This window comes from Rhinopithecus roxellana, chromosome 14 (assembly GCF_007565055.1).
Source record: "Rhinopithecus roxellana isolate Shanxi Qingling chromosome 14, ASM756505v1, whole genome shotgun sequence".
NCBI classification, from domain to species: domain Eukaryota; kingdom Metazoa; phylum Chordata; class Mammalia; order Primates; family Cercopithecidae; genus Rhinopithecus; species Rhinopithecus roxellana.
Window position 1 is genome coordinate 134,430,265 of NC_044562.1, and position 19,878 is coordinate 134,450,142.

At 39.4% G+C, this 19,878-nt stretch overlaps 1 protein-coding gene across 14 annotated transcripts in view; it reads right to left on the reverse strand.

Moving 5' to 3' along the window:
• C14H2orf76 (chromosome 14 C2orf76 homolog) overlaps positions 1 to 19,878 on the reverse strand; it is a 96,070-nt gene that overhangs the window by 32,574 nt on the left and 43,618 nt on the right. For 12 of the 14 annotated variants that reach the window (XR_004053138.1, XR_004053139.1, XM_030916240.1 and 9 more), the window contains one exon: positions 15,874 to 15,955. Coding sequence is in view for 12 of the 14 variants with exons in the window: in XM_030916240.1 (XP_030772100.1) it covers positions 15,874 to 15,955 (82 nt within the window). In the remaining 2 variants the exon portion in view is untranslated. Of the gene's footprint in view, positions 1 to 6,488; positions 6,821 to 15,873; positions 15,956 to 19,878 lie in introns of those variants that run through there. The other 2 variants (XM_030916246.1, XM_030916245.1) reach the window with 1 other exon arrangement.

Genomic DNA, 19,878 nt, shown 5'->3' on the forward strand with positions numbered 1-19,878 from the left:
CATCCCCAAAACAGTCTGCCCTTACTTAGTTCGAAAGAATCACATGACTTCATCTGGGACCTGAAATGGATTTTCTCCATCTTAAAATCTTGCGGCCTGCGAATGACATTATTTACTGAACACTAAGCCGAAGTGGCAGCAGCACGGAATGGAGGAGGGTCACTGCTCCCTAACAAAGCACATGGTCGAGCAGAACAACACACATCCTGCATGTTTAAGTCATGACAACTATATGACCCTCTCGCTGACTAATGATCAAAAAACGAGCCTCCAAAGGCCATTATCAACACTCTTAGGCTCATATTCTAGCCCAAAATGCACACTTGGGGACGGGGAAAGTGGTCTCAGGTCTGATTCTTTGAATAAATATGTCTCCTTTGATGGAAAGAAATGACGATTACCGTGCCTTCCTCTTCCACTCCTATAAATGCTAGAAGTGCAGAGTGAAAGCTACAGAGTGGCCATGAGATGTGCGCTGTGGCTCCACGTGAGAGATGGGTTCTTTCCAGGCCTGCAGACAGCAAGGCCCACTGTCTTGATGGTGCAGTTCAAAATATTAACCTCGGACCAATTAAGTCAATTTTCCACTTCAATTACTTTTGCTACTCTGAGCAATGATGAGAGATTCTGAAAGTAAAATACGGTGAAACTGCCCAAAACCAATAATCAGAGCCCTTCTCCCAACACACATGCATGTGTACATGCACAGTGAGAAAAAGATGACAAGATTGCTGGACAACTTCTGTAGTGGGCAGAGGGGTCCAAGTACAGAACCTTGGACATTCAGGCCTTGGACACTTCAGACCTTGTCTCAGGCCCTACTCACAGCCCCAACTCAGCCCTCTGCTCTTTGACTTATCAGATTGTAGGCCTTGGGCAAGTGGCTTAATCTCTGAGGGTGAGGGTTCCTTGCTCTAAAATAAAGTTGTTGCTGCTGCACTCACTCTCACAATAAGCACCCAAAGACACGTAATGAGCACTCACTTCCTGCTAGGCTCTGTCCATAAGTGCCTTGTAGGCAATGTCCCACTTGATCACAAAACTCTACGAAGTGGCCCTTATTATCTCCTCCATCTCACAGATGGGGAAACCAGGACTCCTCGGAGCTCTATCACAGTCTACTGTGTGGATTAAATGAGATAATATAAAATACATACAGTGTCTGGCACATAGCGGTGATAAAAAAAAAAAGACTTCTCAACCATATTTAAGAGAGTGATCACGCTCTGAAATGCACAAAATGACAAAGCTTTAAAATGCATACCTGTATGTTTAAATAACATATGTGCAAAAAGAAAAAAATAAAGGTCTGAAGGTATGCTCACCAAGCTACGCAAAGGAGTGACTTTGCAAGAACAGGATTTTTACTTTAACCTTCAAAATTTTGTTGTTGTTTGTTTTGAGACAAGGTCTGGCTCTATAGCCCAGGCTGGAGTGCAGTGGTGTGATCTCAGCTCACTGCCTCCTGGGTTAAAGTCACCCTCCCTCCTCAGCCTCCTAGGTAGCTAGGGCTACAGGCATGCACTACCATGCCCAGCTAATTTTTGTAGAGATGGGGTTTCACCATGTTGCCCAGGCTGGACTCCAACTCATGAGCTCAAGTGATCACTGACCTCAGCCTCCCAAAGTGCTGGGATTACAGGTGTAAGCCACCATGCCCAGACCAGAATTGGTTGTTTTAACAAGCAAATGTGACTTAAAACACATGAAAAGTATCAGAAACACTAAAAAAAAAATACACAGGAAAAATAACCTAGATGGAAATATGTCAAAATGTTCATGGCAATTGCCTGATGAATATTTTCGGCTTCTTTTGATTTCTATACAGATTTTGGTTTTGTTTTTACTAATTCTTTTTTTATGAGACAGGGTCTCACTATGTTGCCCAGGCTGGTGTCAAACTCCTAGGCTCAAGCAATCCCCCCACCTCAGCCTCCTGAGTAGCTGAGACTATAGGCGGACATCACCACACCTGGCTTGCTTTTAGTCATTCTTAACACAAACACACTCTCCTTATGAAATTGTGGCATACGCCTTTTGTGTTTTAAGAAGGCCTTCTCTACCCCAAGGTCACAAATATAATCCATTTTTCCTTCTAATAAACTCATCATCTTGTTTTTCGTGTTTGTTATTTAATCCATCTGAAATTTTTGTGAATGGTATGAAGTAGGGCCCTTAACTGCTTTTTTAAATACCTGACCATGTACTAAATAATCTTTCTTTTCCTCATAATTACAAATACTACCTTTATTAGCTATTGTTTCCATGTAAATTTTATGTTTCTATATTCTATTGCATTCATCATTTTATCTAGTTCTGTATCATTACCAACCTGTTTTGATCACTGAATATATTTTGACATTTGGTAGGTAACCACCCATTCTTCTAGCCTACCTTTTGTTTTTCCAAGTTGATCTTGGCTATTCTTGCATATTTTTCTTCCAAATGAATTTAAAACCAATTTGTCAAGTTCCATGATAAATCCTTTGGGATTTTGATTGAGATTGCATTTACTTATGGAATAGGTAGGTATCTTCCATCTATAAACATGTAATCTCTCTCTATTTAGGTCTTTTATACTCATCTAATAACACTATTTTATAGCTTTTATGAACAATACATTTTAGGTTCAGCACTGAAGTCTTAGTTCAAAAAACTTAATTCTCGGCCGGGCGCGGTGGCTCAAGCCTGTAATCCCAGCACTTTGGGAGGCCGAGATGGGCGGATCACGAGGTCAGGAGATCGAGACCATCCTGGCTAACACGGTGAAACCCCGTCTCTACTAAAAATACAAAAAACTAGCCGGGCGACCTGGTGGGCGCCTGTAGTCCCAGCTACTCGGGAGGCTGAGGCAGGAGAATGGCGTGAACCCGGGAGGCGGAGCTTGCAGTGAGCTGAGATCCGGCCACTGCACTCCAGCCTGGGCGACAAAGCGAGACTCCGTCTCAAAAAAAAAAAAAAAAAAAAAAAAAAAAAAAAAAAAAAAAAAAAACTTAATTCTCTTGCAATCATATTGTCTACAAATGAATGTTTTGCCTACTACTTTCCAATATCTGAGAATCATTACTTTTCCTACAGTACTGGCTACAGTAAGACTTGCAGAAATATACTGAATAGTACTGGCAACAGTGTTCATTCTTGTCTAATTCATATTTTTTGTGCTGGAGTGCAGTGGTGCAATCACAGCTCACTGTAGCCTTGACCTCCTGACCCAAGGGATCCTCCCACCTCCACCTCCCAAGTAACTGGAACTACAGGCGCAAGTTACCACACCGGCTAATTTTTCGTTTTTGTTTTTTTGTAGAGATGGGGTTTCATCCTTTTGCCCAGGCTGGTCTCGAACCTCTGAGCTCAAGCAATCTGCCCGCTTCAGCCTCCCAAAGTGCTGAGATTACAGGCCTGAGCCACTGCACCCAGCCGCAGCCTCTTATTCATATCTAACAGATTTGCTGAAACACTTCTCCATTAAGTAGGTTTCCTATGAGCACCCTTCATCAAGTTAAGGGTATTTCTTTCCCTTGCTAACTTTTATATATGCATGAGCAAGAATATCATCAAATGCCTTTTGGCACCTATTGAGATAAACATAATTTTTTTCTCCTTTATAGATTTTGAAAATTATATAATGAATCAATCTTCCATTCCTGGTAAAATTTTAGTCACAAATATTTTAGTCACAATATATTTGTAGTTATCGTAAATACAACAGAAATGTCTTTTCTCACATAGTTCTGGAGGCTACAAGTCTGAAATCCAGATGTCAGCAGGGCCCTGCTCGCTCTGCAGGCTTTAGGAAACAATCCTTCTTTGCCTCTTTCTGGTGGTTGCTGTCTATAGGTTTATTTCTGATTTTTATTCCTTGTTTATAAGTGAAAATAGCCTATATGTACCTTTTATAAGAAAAACACACATCAAAAAAGGTACTATATATACATATTTTTACATTATCTACTTAAAAATGCACAGGTAAAGATATGCTTAATTTTATATTTTAAAAAAGCCTGGTATGCAAATTGAATGTGTGCAAAGCAAACAAATGGAATATGTTTTAGCCTCTACTTATTGAAATCCCTATTTGGGTTACTGCTACCATCATTAATCCAGCCACTCAACTCCAGCCAAGAATCACTGAAGCCTCCATTCCTCCTTCCCCACACTATCCCCGTCCAGGCATTCACCAGGTCCCAAACATTCTAAGGTCATTCTACCTCAGGTCTCCACTGGGAGGCTGCAGTATGGAATGGCGGAAGTCAGAATTTTAAGACAGACTTGGTTCCAATTCCATTGCACATTACTGCATTCTCTTGAGCAAATAACTTCACCTCTCTGGGCCCCAGTGTCTTCATCTATAAATATACATGCTACCATTGAAGAATTGTGGTAAATGTCAAACGAGATAACATATGTAAATTAACTACCACGTCCTATTTGCCACGGAATGCATGATACATCATATTTGCCACAGAATGCATGATCAAATGGTAACACCAAGAACCTCCCCACTCCTCCTCTTCCCCTCTGTCCCTGCCCTGAGCCAGGCCTTCCAAACGTCACCTGCTCAATGATGTCTTCGAGTCTTTCCGCCATCTGGACATTGCTGACAAAGCTCACTTGCTAAAATACAAATGGAATCAAATACCTGTTTAAATCATGCTACTGGCTCCCATCTACCTACTAGACACAGTTCCAACTCCTTAGCATGACTTGTAAGGCCTACCTCAACCTACCTTTCTGGCTTTATCTTCCTCTACTCTGTTCCATGTACTTTGCCCTCCTGTACAGATGCTCCTCAACTTACAATGGGGTTAGTCCCAATAAACTCATCGTTGGTTGAAAATATAAGTGAAAAATGTATTTAATACACCTAACCTACCAAACACGGCAGCTTAGTTTAATCTACCTTACATATGCTCAGAACATTTACATTAGACTACAGTTGGGCAAAATCATCTATCACAAAGCCTATTTTATTGTAAAGTATTAAATATTTCATGTAATTTATTGAATACTGCACTGAAAGTGGAAAACATAATGGCTGTATGGGTACTCAGTGTGCAGTTTCTACTGAATGCCTATTGCTTTTGTACCACTGGTAGGTCTAAACATTATTAAGTTGCACCACCTATAAAAGTCAGGGACACTACAATTTGTGCTTTCTCCTGAAACCTCAAGCTCTTTCACAGTGCTTTGCCTTTGTGTATGCTACTCCCTCTTCCAGTAAGCCCTTCCCTTCTTTTCTTCTAAGCAAAAATTCCTATTCAATCTTCTAAGACACAGCTCAACTGGTACTTCTAAAAACAAAGAAACAAACAAACAAACAAAAAACAACAAAAACCACAGAACTAATTTCTGTCAACAAGGCTCTGATGGCAGCTTTTTCTGATATTCTTAAAATCGTTTGATTGTACTATGTCTTTCTCCATTTACTGAGGCAAAAACTGGGTCTTATTTTCTTCTTTATTAACTCCCCCAAAAGCTATGTCATCTGTGTATTCAACACTTTGCTCCCGAATGAAATAATGAATAAAATAAATAGAATTTCTGTTTTAAAGAAGACCCTATTAACTTTTTCAACAAAGCAAAGCATCTTCTAATCATGTTAATCAGACTTTCAAAGTTTATTTTTAAAAAATAATAGGTTTTCTTAAGTTAGACGTGGCCATAATGAAACCAATTTGCCCTCCTGGCAACTCTGAGGACTCAGGGAGCAATGGTAGAGCTGGCTAAGTTCTCTAGGACTCAAGGAGCAATGGCAGAGCCAGCTAAGCCCTCCAGCACTCAGGGAGCAATGGCAGAGCTAGCTAAGCCCTCCAGCACTCAGGGAGCAATGGCAAGGCTGTCTAAGCCCTCCAGGACTCAGGGAGCAATGGCAGAGCTAGCTAAGCTCTCCAGGAGTTCTGATTAAATGCAGGCTGACTGAAAGGTCTCTGAAATAATAACTCCTCACGTGCTGGTGGTCAGCCATGATCAGGAACCACAAGTATTATATTATTTAGAAGGAATGTATCTTCCAGGACATAGACTTGTTCTCAATGAACAATTTTCTTCCAGAAGTGCAAGCATCCTGCTACTTCCTCTCTCTAAATAAATGAGTTTGGTTCTATGACAGTTTGCTCCTGAAGATGGAAAATACAGCTCAAGAAAGAAAAGAAAAAAAAAAATCAGCAACATTACTTGTATAGCTGCGATACTTTAAAAAAAAAAAGTAACCTTCCTGCATCATAAAACCTCCCTAAAATATACACAATTCAGTTGCACATATGGTGGTATGTATCACACACCCTGAGCTAAAAGGTAGCCATGAGGGTCAAGAAATTCAGAATTTCTGGTAGCCACAGACAGTAACAGTTGCTCTAATTAGAAACTACAGAAAAAATATAAAATAAACAGTATGATCTTAGTCTTACAATCTTTTTAAGGAACTCAACATGCAAGTCACCCAAATAATTCCTAATTTCAGAAAATAAATTATAATTTAAGAATCAATATTCCACGATAATTTTTAATAACAATTTATTTCCCTTTAAAAAAATCAAATGTTTTTCTCATAATATATTATTTTACAACAACAAAGAAAAAGAGGGAAGGAAAGAAAGACCTGAAGAGAAAGAAATCACCAGATTTTAGCTCAAGGAGTAGAGCCTGGGATTAATTTTTTAAGATTTGTTTGTCAGTTTCAAAAACTCAGCAGTGGAATAAAAAGCTTAATACAGGTATGCAAAAAGGAAGCCCTCAAGATGTTTTCACCAGGATGAAATGGGATTAGCTTTGTAGTTCTTATAATCTTCTTCACAGAAGAATGCAATTTCAGTTTCACTGGCTGAAAAAAAACAGAAAATAGAAAACAAGATTTCAATGTAAATCTAAATTTTAAACAAGTATGGAAATCCATATGACTTTGATTCGGTATTTTAGAATAGCTTCAGATGCCTAAAGTGAAAAAGATGAGTTATTTGTTGGGTTGCACAATGAATTTTACCAAATCAACAGGAAGTTTCAGGTGAAGTTTTAAGAATTGAAAACTCAAATGATTTAAAAGTAAAAAAAAAAAAAAAAAAAACCCAAAAATTGAAATCAAGAGTTAATGCAAGAATCTGGTTTTCAGGAAATCATAAAATTGCTCATTTGTAGTACTCTTTACAGTGCTAGGAAATAAAAAACCTTGATTTTTTTTCTCAAATATGCTACTCAGGTACTGAAGGAAGGGGAGGGAAAACTCTTTTTCCCCCCTGAAATTAGCCTGTAGGTATAATAATTTAATACTTAGAGGATCAGTAGAATATTTTACAGATCACTTTACATTCTCCCTCATGACCCATCAAAATATGTGTCTGAAGAAGTTAATTTTTTGCCCTGCTTATGATTAATTCATGCGGCTTCAACAATATGCAAAGTGAAAGACACAAATTGGCTGCTACCTCAATACCTTCAAATACCTCTAATTATTCACAGGGGAAATGGCACCGCTAAAGGACCCATGAAGGTTCAGAGCAGTCACAATTCTTTCAACCTAGCAGGTCAAGGACTGCGTCTTCTAAAACAGTAAGTCAGCAACATTATTAATTCAGGCTAGAGACAAATCTGATGGAAAGCCTTCCAATTATTAAACATGCAATTCTTTAAGGTGTTGTGCCAACAAGTTCCACATTCGTTTTTTAAATTAAACCAGAAATTAATACAGTCTGCTTGGCTTTTACAGAAAGAGCAAACGGGCCTTCAGAAATCTCCACAAGAAAACAGTCAAGATTATTCGTAATGAATACTGAGTACTCAATTAACATACTCTCTAAAAACAGACAAGTAAAACTCTCCAAGTCAAATAAATAGGATAATAAAAAAGGGTGCCAAGGATTACCACTGGTCTCTTAGTTTACAGCTCTCATCTCATCATTAGACTTTGTCAAAAAAAAATGAAATTAATGAGATTAGCATGCCATTTCATTAAAAATGTTTTTGCTGTTTTCAAGAATATCAGATTTAACGTTTGTTAATCATAAGCTACCCATGCTCATTACAGAAAATAAACAAGTGTCAAAAGAAGAAAATAAAGCCAGCCATAGTCACAGATCCTCATTCCAGTCCTTACTATATCTTCAAGATTAAATTTAATCTGAGGAGATGAAAATCAGATTGCAGCCTCGCATGACAAGCAGCCTGTGGGGGATACAGCAGAGAGAAACTGGAGATCAATAAGGAGGGGCTGTAAAAAGATGCACCCTGTGCAAACAGTAAGTTAAGGTACAGTTAAATTTTACAAGAAAGTGGCATCTAAAAGAATAGGTAAAAAGACTCCACACTTGGAATCAGTGGGAAAAAGAAAATCAAGAAAGGGAGCTTCAAAAACTTCAATATTCAAAGATATTTGGAAATCTATCCTTTATACAAAAAGCTCCTGGGGTTTCCTTTTTTGAAGGGAAGCATGCCCAGAGGTAGACTTATATAATTTGCAAGTGATTCTAATCAACCTTCTAATGGAAAATGAGCAAAAGACACCCTGTTCTTAATAATCACAGAGCAAGGTTTTATCTGTGATGTGCTATTTACATACAGAACTTTACACAGTGCTTTGCCCACACAGCACTTTGCTCAATCCACACTAACTGTAATTACAATTTTCACTTACTGCAGTTGACATTTATCTGAACCCCTTCTGAGAAACTAATATGTTGTGTGGCTCTTCAGCAATAGCAGGTTCAGAGAAGCTGATGGAAAGCAAGGACTAAGCAGTTCTGTTTTGACACATCGGTTCTCCTGGGTCCAGTTAACTTAAACATCAATGCATTATTTACATAGGGCATTTATGCTAGCTCTCACAATGTAGACTCCGAATGAGAATCTGCAGTGTAAAGATTTTATTTTCAGATGACTGTACTTTTTTTTTTTCAGGAAATCTAGGTAAACAAATGGGTTAAACTATAATACTTCAGGTTGATATAAAAATTTTTTCACCCTTAACAAATTGGAAAACACACAAATTAAAATTTACTCTGAATATTCAAAAGTAAAACATTAAATGGGTTTTAAATTTTAGTAATGTGGTCCTTAAGCAGAAGTAGAATATAATGTTTTCTTACATCTGTAAAACTCTGTGGAAAATGTTTGAGAGAATGATTTCAGGGACTTATACTGCAAATTCATTTGCCAATTTACCTGAAAACCAATTATAAATAATTTTTAAGACCTCTACATAATTACTCTTTCCACCATTATCCCTTAAATTCCTGCTTCCCAAATACTATTTAAAATGGCTCCTTTAAAACTGGCTGGGGATGAACCCTCCGAAAGTCTACCTAGTGCTGGTCCCCCAGGGCACCTGATTTTAAATTAAATGTGCTGCAGGCGGCAGTGCAGTCAGGTGCAGAGTGCCTTGGCATGGGAATCTGAAATGAATGTGCAATCTAAAATCCAATAAATACACTGCCACTTCATCCCTTCGTCTTACTATCAAATGAAACAGAGAACCCTCCAAATACATTTGTAGGATCATTTTAATACTGATGTTCAAGTTTAATGAAACAAACACAAGCCAGGGCTTTCAAACTTTGGATATAAAATTAATAATTTTATAATGCTTCCAGACAGACACACACAACTTTAAAAGGAACATAATGATAATGACTTTAAATGAAAGAATATAAGATCAATTTTAAGTGTAAAATCCCAAGAAAAATTAACTGCAATGTATTTAAACTCTTCAACTAATTTATCTCAATAAACTTATCATCAACAAGGATTTATCCATATGTTCTGAGTCCCTAGCCTTGTGCTAGTCAGCACTAACGTAATATGAGGCGCAGCCCCCGTTGTCTGGAAAAAGGAGCCTGAGACACGCACACTGACCTTGTGGTACAGAAAATCCACGATCAGGGAGGCTGCCTTGTGACAATAACCACAGACTGTTGACAAAAAAAATACATGAGGGGTGAGGCGTGGCTTCTGTGGCAATCTGAGACCCAAAGGACGAAGTCTCACCCTCTCCCCCACTTTAGGAGTATAGCCTATCCTCCCAAATGTCACAAAATCCTAATCTACAAATCATTCAAAGCTGTGCTCACAACTGAGTTATATTTCTAAGTTTTCACCACCAACAGAGGTCCCAAGTGCTCTGCCTTTTATTTCGTGGCTTGCTTCAAATATTGTTTTGGATCTGCTGGCAGAGAAGATTTCAACTACAGTTTGAAGAAAACAACTAGCCAAAAAAAAAAAACCTCAGTCTTTGCTAGACTGGGTACATGCCTGTAATTTCCACCATGGTATGGGGAGGTAAAAAGGAAAGCACTCCACAGAGGTTCACTCTAAGTCTTGCTTCTGGAATCCCCCAGTTTCCTGAGTCCAACACCCACATTACCGAGTAACCAGACTATCACTGTTTCTATGTAAGAGTGAAAAATGGCCGCCATAACATACTGTCGAAGAAAGAAAACACGCATGACCTAAAATATTACTACCCAGAAAAAGAAAGGGAAGGGGACCCACACCTTAAGGATACACAAACATGATCCTGAAAGAACAGGGGGAGCCACAGAATCCCACAATATTAGCTGTACAGACAAGATCACCCAAAGGGGCGAGGCGTGAACGACAGGGATCTGGTTGGGGGCAGATGACAGAAGTGACATGCAAAATGAAAACAAACCACGAGGGAGTTTTGGAATTATTATAGGACCCGGCTTGCCGAGAATGCTTCCCTCAGATAAACACTTACAGTTTGGCCACTGTATCTTGTTTTAAAATGTTTCCAATGAAACACAACTGGCTTTGGAAGAGTTACCCAGTCACAATTTCTCTCTTAAACCAGACCAGATTCCAAAGACAACAGGAGTAGAATGTAGCAAAATGAAAGAGAGAAAATAACATTTCCAAAAAAAAAAAAAAAAAGCTTACATGTAAATTTATTACTTAGGGGAATTAGTCCATAAAACTACAACTGCTGACAACAAGGTAAAAACAATCTTTAAATTATAAGTAACATTTCTAGGTAAAAGTCTCTTCTTGTTTCTACTGAGCAAAATCTTTTTTAAGTATGTATTTTCCGTACTGAGTCCACAAGCAAAAACTTCCACTGACGTCAGGTGTAGAATGTTCCATCGGGATCTACAGTGCAGAGAAAAAGCCAAAGGATGAACTAGAGAATTTCTCCGTGAGAAAAGAAATCTTCAAACATTTTTTTTTTCCCCTAATTTCCCCACCTGCAGCCTTTCTTTTCTTTTCATGACTACTGCAGAAAAGTCCTAATGATAAATTTGTTACCCTGGCATTATTCCATGGCAACGGGCTGTGGTAGCAGAGTGACAGCTCTACAGCAAGATCAGGTGGTAAAAAGGGAGGCAGAGATGACTTCGAATTTTTCTCTTAAACCTATTAAAAATCTAATCAAACATGGCACTGAGAGAGGGAAAATTCCCTAGAAAAATCACATATTTCAGGCCAGGCGCAGTGACTCACGCCTGTAATCCCAGCACTTTGGGAGGCCGAGGCAGGCAGATCACTTGAGGTCAGGAGTTCAAGACCAGCCTGGCCAACATGGCAAAATCCCGTCTCCACTAAAAACGCAAAAATTAGACGGGCGTGGTGGTGCATGCCCATAATCCCAGCTACTCAAGAAGCTGAGGCAGGAGAATCACTTGAACCTGGGAGGCGGAGGTTGCAGTGAGCCGAGATTGCACCGGGCGACAGAGTGAGGTCTGTCTTACACAAAAAAAAAAAAAAAAAAAAAAAAAAATCACACGTTTCAAGTATCATTTTCACAACTCAGTTCTCACTTAGAATTTTTTGTTGCTTTCCAGGTACCCTCATCTCCGTTCCCAGGTATAACCTCAGCTTGTCCCCAAGAGCACAGCAACACCACTCTAGATAACAAAGAGAAAATCGCTCCCTGCAGGGACCCAAATCACCCTGAGCCCAGGGTTGCTGGCTTGCTGGAGTTAGGAGGGCCGTTTGGAGTCCTCATACCACCCTGAAATGAGTGGAGAATCTGGGAAAAGAATCTGACTCTGATCCAGGACCAATAGCCTTAAAGTAAGAGGACAAAAAGAGGGATTTGCTTCTCACCTTTACAGATGGTTCATTACATAAGTCAGTTTGAAATTAGTCACAACAAGACCAACAACTCAGTATTTTAGTAAAGTCAAAACATTTGCCAACTGCCTTCTCCAGGAGAGTTTCCAGACAAAGCAGTTGTTCTTGAGGGCCTTTTACACACATCACTCCCAATGCCTTCAGTGTTTTACACAACCCTTATGACAACCTTCTAGAATAGGGTTCATTCTTCCTATTTTTACAGAAAACAAAATAAGAGTTTCAGAGAGGATAAGTGGCTTACAGAGGGCCAGAAAGCAAGCAAAACGCACAGCCTTCATTCTAACTGACCTTCCCCAACTTCATGGGTTTACACTTAAAAAAAAAAAATGGTCCTTTAATTACAAGGAATACATGTAAACTGTAGAAAATTTTTTAAATCACCATAAAAACAATTAGATAATACAGAAAAGAAAGGAGAATATCAATTACCGGCAATGCCACCACCTCAAGAAACCATTTCTATAATTTTGGCATATGATCTTTTCTCCGTATACACATAAACAATAATCTTACATGTATATTTTAAACACTTTAAAACAATAATGGGGTCGGGCACAGTGGCTCACACCTGTAATCCCAGCACTTTGGGAGGCCGAGGCAAGTGGATCACCTGAGGTCAGGAGTTCGAGACCAGCCTGGCCAATATGGCGAAACCCCGTCTCTACTAAAAAATACAAAAATTAGCTGGGCGTGGTGGTACACACCTGTAATCCCAGCTACTCAGGAGGCTGAGGCAGGCGAATTGCTTGAATTGCTTGAACCCAGGAGGTGGAGGCTGCAGTGAGTCAAGATTGTGCCACTGCACTCCAGCCTGATCTCAAAACAAAAACAAAAACAAAAACCCAACCATAATGGTATCACACAGCATGTTCTATTTCTATTCAATAAATCAAGCTCTACATCAGTGCTTCACATACAAGGGAAGGTCAGGGCTAACCCCACCACCCCCTTGAAGACCTATCACAATGTCACGGCTTGTCCCTGTTGGCCTAGAAACAAGTATCGCTGAAATTCAAACTTGGGAAAGTCTTATTGGTCAAACTGACCCACAGAAAATTCGAGGTCACATTCATTCCTGACAGTGGTATAAGACTATCCATTTTCCTACACCTTGAACTCCCTTGGACAATGCCACTTTTGTCATGTCTGCTAATCTTACAACAATTGCTGCTGTCCAAGGTCACCTAGACAGTAAAAGACAGAATCAGGATTTGGACCCAAGCACTCTGGCTCTAGACTCTAATGTTTATTTTTATAGACATGAAGTCTCACTATGTTGTGTAGGCTAATCTAGAGCTCCTGGCCTCAAGCGATCCACTAGCCTGGCATCCCAAACTGCTAGGATTACAGGCATGAGCCATGGCACCCAGCCCCAGACTAGAGTCTTAACACTAGACTCTACTACATAAAGCAGTATCTATGTACTCATTTCTAATAAGTCCTCATTCTCTCCTAATGAGGAGGAGCTATTTTTTATATGTGAGTTATTTCTTCTATCAGTAGAATTTCTCTTTTTCACAGTAATTACAAGTGTTCTTTATAAAGTCAGGCTAATAACTTCTTTCACTTTTTCTTTTTCTTTTTTTTTTTTTTTTTGAGACAGAGTCTCACTGTGTTGCCCAGGCTGGAGTGCTGTGCTGGAGTGCAGTGGTATAATCTCAGCTCACTGCACCCTCTACCTTCCAGGTGCAAGCCATTCTCCCGCCTCAGCCTCCCAGGTAGCTGTGATTACAGGCGTGTGCCACCATGCCTGACTAATTTTTGTATTTTTAGTGAAGATGGGGTTTCACCATGTGGGCCAAGCTGGTCTCGAATTCCTGACCTCAAGTGATCCTCCCGCATCAGCCTCCCAAAATGCTGGGATTACAGGCATGAGTCACCACGCCCGACCCCAGGCTAATAACCTTTTTATCTGTTGTATATGCTGCAAATATGTTTCAAAGTTTCTCCTTTAACTTTGTTTACAGTTTTTAGTTTTTTTGTAGTCAAATCTATCACTTATCCCCCTTTATGGCTTCTGTCTTTGAGCTCATGCTTGGAAAGCTCTTCTCCTTCCCAAGATTATGAAATTATTGAACTACACTTTCTTTTTTAAAAATTCTTTTACATTATAATATTTAACCCATCTAGAATTTATTTTGTAATAAAAACAGAGATGAGATAAGAGTTTGAATTTTATTTTCCTGAATGCTTTGGCAATGGGCTTGAGGATAATTTTCTGGCTACATCATTATTTCCTCACTTCTTTGAAATGTCAACTTTATCATCCTGTGAAATATTACCTTTTTTTAGTTTTTGGATTCTCCAGTGTTTTCCATGGAGCTGTCTGTCAATACCCCCATCAATATCAGTCTGTAATATTCATTATGCTTCATGCTTTAACAACAAACAGGGCTACCTTCTAGGTGCTACATGCCCCAATCACAAAGGTGCCACCTGCTACAATAATATAATAGCATTTAAAGAAACAAATGCCAAATTTAAAATCCTTCTTCAAAATAACAACCTTACATATTCATAACATGGAAAGACAAGAATATTCTAGCAAATATTATAGATGGCAACACAGAAATGAAGTCTAAGATTTCACAACATGCTATTTAAGATCCTGTTGAACTCAGATCTATGTCAGGAATTCATGCTAGTCACATGAACCAATCAGAAGTAAATTCCTAATACACGTGATTCAAGTTAACTCAAAATAATACTCATCAAAAAAAAAAAAAAAAAAAAAAATCCAGGCTCCCAATGTGCACCTTACTAACCGTGTTCCTTAACAAGTGCACATAAATAATTATGAACAGGCTGAGGCAGGCGGATCGCCTGAGGTTAGAAATTCGAGACCAGTCTGACCAATATAGTGAAACCGTGTCTCTACTAAAAAAACACAAAAACTAGCCAAGCGTGGTGGTGCGCACCTGTGTTCCCAGCTACTTAGGAAGCTGAGGCAGGAGAATCGCTTGAACCCAGGAAATAGAGGTTGCAGTGAGCCGAGATCGCACCACTGCACTCCAGCCTGGGCGACAGAGTGAGACTCTGTCTCAAAAAATAAATTAATTAATAAATAATTAAGAAGCAGCATGGCTTGTGACACTGCATCGGTTACCAACCACAGAGGTGTATCAGGGCACACTGCCTTTAACCACTCAGACCTCCCTGACAATCTCCACTTCCCCTCCTGCCAGATCAGCTTTAGGTGTACATATACGTAGAATAACAGTGACATCTAATGGTCACAAAATATGTCACATAACATTTATTTAGAATAAAACCACATGCATATTCTAGGCTGGAAGGCCCAATCAGGTACTTTTCAGCTGCACACACCAGGCTCCTATTTTAAATTCCATGCTTCAGTGGGCCCTGAGTGATTCGGAAGACCATCAGAAACCACACTGCATGTGATACCAACAACAACGCATTGCGTTACTCCTCATTAGTTCTTACTATGTCCATTTCTCTCCAACCATCAGCTCAAGTGACAATGATAAGAGTAAGGAGACATGGTACTAACAACTCGTCCCTTAAACGGCCCCTCAGAATTCTGAGCCTACCTTCTGAAAAGAGCCATTTGCATTCTGCATATTTGGAGAGCAGACACCTACTGCCCTCAGTCAAGAGATCGGAATGCACATCATTCTCATCCTCCTCCTCTCAGCAGTTACCGGGCAGTGTCAGGGGGGCCAACGGCAGCATTTACTTTCCAGTGAGTTATCCAAATACCATCAGCCAGGCCTCAGCATAGGCCAGGAGAGGGTTTCCCCTCCAGCAACACAAGGCCCCCTTCCTCACCGATTCCAGCTGCTTTCAGAGTGCTGTCTTCTTTCAGCAGGAGTCTGTCGTCGTCTTCCAAACTCAACACAAGTTCATTTGTCTAAAAAAAAAAAAAAGAAAAAGAAAATCTGTATTTTATCAGTACTTACATGGGTGTGTTTGGTGAGACTTCTCAAAGACACAGAGTTGTAACTTTGAGCACAGCAATAATCTAAGTAGATTCCATTCCCCTGGCCGTAATGAGGGCAGTGAACAGAGGCATAGTGAGGTCCTGCCAAGCGCACGCACCACGTAAAGCACTGGGGAGAGTCCTGTGGCATGGCAATGAAGTCAGATCAGGATGCAAATCCAGACTCCACCAGCACTCAGCTGTGTGTTCTCAACAAGCTACACAACCTCTCTAGGACTCGATTTCCTCATCGGTAGAAAAGTGGAGGAGAGGGATCCTTCCCCATCACCTGGATGGAGCATATAAATCCGCAGCAGTGCCGGCCACAGGGTGAGCACTCTCTTTTAGCTGTCACTGTTCTGTTGCTGCATCATCATCATCTTCTCCTGCCATCCTAACCTGGTCAGCGACAGAGTGGAGCTTCCAGCTCTGGCCAGTCTGACTTCTGAGAGAAGCAAGTATACTTCCTTCTTTTGTTTTGTTTTTTGAGACAGGATCTCACTCTATCACCTAGGCTGGAATGCAGTGGCATGATTATGGCTCACTACAGCCTCAGTCTCCAAGGCTCAAGCAATCCTCCCTTCTCCAGCCTCCTGAGTAGCTGGGACTGCATACATGTGCCACCAAGCCTAATTTTTTTTTTTTTATTTTTAGTAGAGATGGGGTCTCACTATATTGCCCAGGCTCATCTCGAACTCCTGAAGTCAAGTGATCCTCCCACCTTAGCCTCCCAAAATTCTGGAATTACAGACATGCACCACCACACCTGGCCACAAGTATATTTCAAATGGCCATAAGTCCACATATCTAAAAACCTTGCCCAAGCTAAAAAACATTTGGTTCCATGTCACATTAATTGGAATATTTCTCTATGTGATTTGGGGTGGGGGTAGACAAGAGTGCTCTCCAGTGATATTTACAAATCCAGCAAGACTCCATTAAAACAAGTGAAAATTTTAAAGTTGCTATCTGCCCCTAAATAGCACAAAGAGATGACCACTAGTGTCACACAGCACCACTTGTCAGCCAGAACACACCTGTTTAGCAACATACTCTATTTCTAGAACACAGCTGAGACAGAGAGTCAACAGAAAGGCCTCTCAGCAGCCAAATCCGAAGCCCAAGCCACGCAGGGTTCATGGACCTCATTCACTGCAGAGCACAGGGGCTTAAACTCCAGAGCACACACATTAAAAGAAAAAATACTTTACTCAAAAAATCATTTTAGAATAGGTAATACAGTCTGTAATCCCAGCACTTTGGGAGACCAAGGCAAGAGGACTGTTTGAGCCCAGGAGTTTGAGACCAGCCTGAGTAGGATGGCAAGACCCCATCTCTACAAAAAAAAAAAAAGTTTTATTTAATTAGCTGGGTGTGGTGGCACACATCTCTAGTCCCGAATACTCAGGAGGCTGAAGCAGGAAGATATCTTGATCCTGGGAAGTAGAGGTTGCAGTGAGCTGTGTTCACGCCACCACACTCCAGCCTGAGCAACAGAGTAAGACTCTGTCTCAAAAAAAAAAAAAAAAAATTATTCTTTTTTTATTCTTTGTATAATAACTCATTATACAAAGTTCTCCAAGCACATATGAATAGAAAGTGAAAAGTCAGTCTCCTCCCAATCCCCATCCACCAGCTATCTAGTTCTCCAGAGAGGACTGGGACCACTGAGAGGCCCTATTTCCCATACTCTCCCAACACAGCGTGTTAGCAAAGCCTTCTCTTCCTTGTCAATCTGACAGGTGTGGATTAAGTACAGTCTTAATTTGTATTTTATTATGCTTCAAGTTCTGAATATTTTCTATTTTTTGATGGAGTTGTAGGCTAATCTATCCAATAGAGTTGTAGAGTCTAGAGTATCTTCATATGCTAAGGAAATTCAGCTTTTTCTGTAAGTTAGAAAAATTTCCCCCACTTTTCATTTGTTCCTTGCTTTTTCTCAGTGGTTTTTTTTTTTTTTTTTTTTTACATAGAAGGTGTTAAATGAATTTTCTTGGAATAAATAAGTTAGTGAATGAAGTAAAATGTATCAGTCTCATATTGTTTCTCAGTTTTCTGTCATATTTAGAAAGACCTTCTTCACGCCAAGATTTTTAAAATTCCATGTTCTCTTCAAATATTTTCATGAATTTCATTTTTTGAATTTTTCATCATGGAGAATTTCAAATATACAATAGTTACAGAATAGTGTAATAAACCCCCTGCCCTGTACCCAGGACCCAACTTGAACAAATTATCAAGTCATGTTCCATCTGTTTTATCTCTATCCCCACCTATGGGTTTAATTTTTTAATCCAAGGGGTATTTATTTTGGCATAAAGAAAAATACACGGATCCAACTTAGCTGTTTTTTAGATGTTTACGCAGTTATTCAAGTACTATTTATTGAATCTGCCACCTTTTCTTTACAAACTTGAAATGCCATATTTACCATACATTCAATTTCCACATTGGGGTCTATTTTTGAACTTTTAATTCTGTGCCCTTAAACTACCAGTTCCTGTGATAGTGCCATACTGTTCTAATTACTATAGTTTTATAACATGTCTTATACGTTAGAGCTAATTACTCTCATTTCTCTTTTTCAGAATTATCTTGATTATTCATATTTTTTACATACTAATTTTCAAATCAGCTTATTTAGTTTACATATAAACACAAGTATTGTGTTTTATTGGGGCAGCATTAAATATGTAAATTAAGAGAGAATTGATTTTGTGCTGTTGTATCTTCCTCTCCAAAATATCCTAAGCATTTCTGTTTAAGTCTTGTTTTGGAACTCTCATAGCAGGTTTTGTTTTGTTGTTAAGTTGAAGTACAATTTCACACAATAAAATGCACAGATCTTGAGAGGAGTTCACTTTAATGGGTCTGAAAAATTAATCCCAGAGCTTAGATTCATATTTTCAAGTGTGTGTGTGGTGAGGGGTGAGGAAGGACAGCAGCATTTTAAGTTTTCTTTTTAAAGACCTTGCACATTTCTTATAAAGTTTTTTCCAGGATATGACTTCCACACATAAAATGGAAATTAAAATTATTGCAATCTCTTTAATAGAAATTATTCTGACTTTATAAACAGACCACTGATTCCATCCATAATACACACATACACACACACACACACACACTCACACACACATGAGGCTCTGGTGGGAAGGTATCCAGTCAGTCTTTTTATTGTTGGAATGGGAAGAAATTTCTGAGGATATGTAGTAACTGCAACTGGGAAAGTCTCTAAGTCCAGAAAACTAGGGAAATGGGAAAAATGCCTTTTATGAATGAGTTCATTAAGACAACAGAGTTATTTAGAAGTCTCTTCTTTTGGCTGATGCAGGAAATTAAAATTATAGCTGAGTTGGAACACTGACAGGCCAGGCCAGCGGCGCCGCAGGCCCGCAGATGGGGAATAGAAATGAAAGGGTAACAATAACTTGGAAATGAGAAAAACGGCTGTGAGCTGGATAAGGTACAAATGAGGACACGTGGACGAAGTGTCTTTGAAGTTTTAAAACTGTCTCTGTGAAAAGATACTGAACTCCTCCCTTAGAAAAGTTGAAGTAGAAGCTTGCATAACCATCCCAAAGACACCTTAACTAGCATCGTTATGATTTGGAGGAACGCTCACAAAGCTAGATTCCAGAAGCACTCTAAGTGACTTAATTGTTTTGGAAATCCTCCCTTCCACAAATACACTGTTCAACTGGAAAGACAAGCCCGAATTTTACAACTAGAACCTGCCAGTGTGAAACATGTCTTAAATATAAGTAACAATTCTAAGATTGTTTTGTCTTCCAATGACAGGGTAATTGCCAGATTTCTAAAACGTTATAATACTGATAATTTGAACACGACGA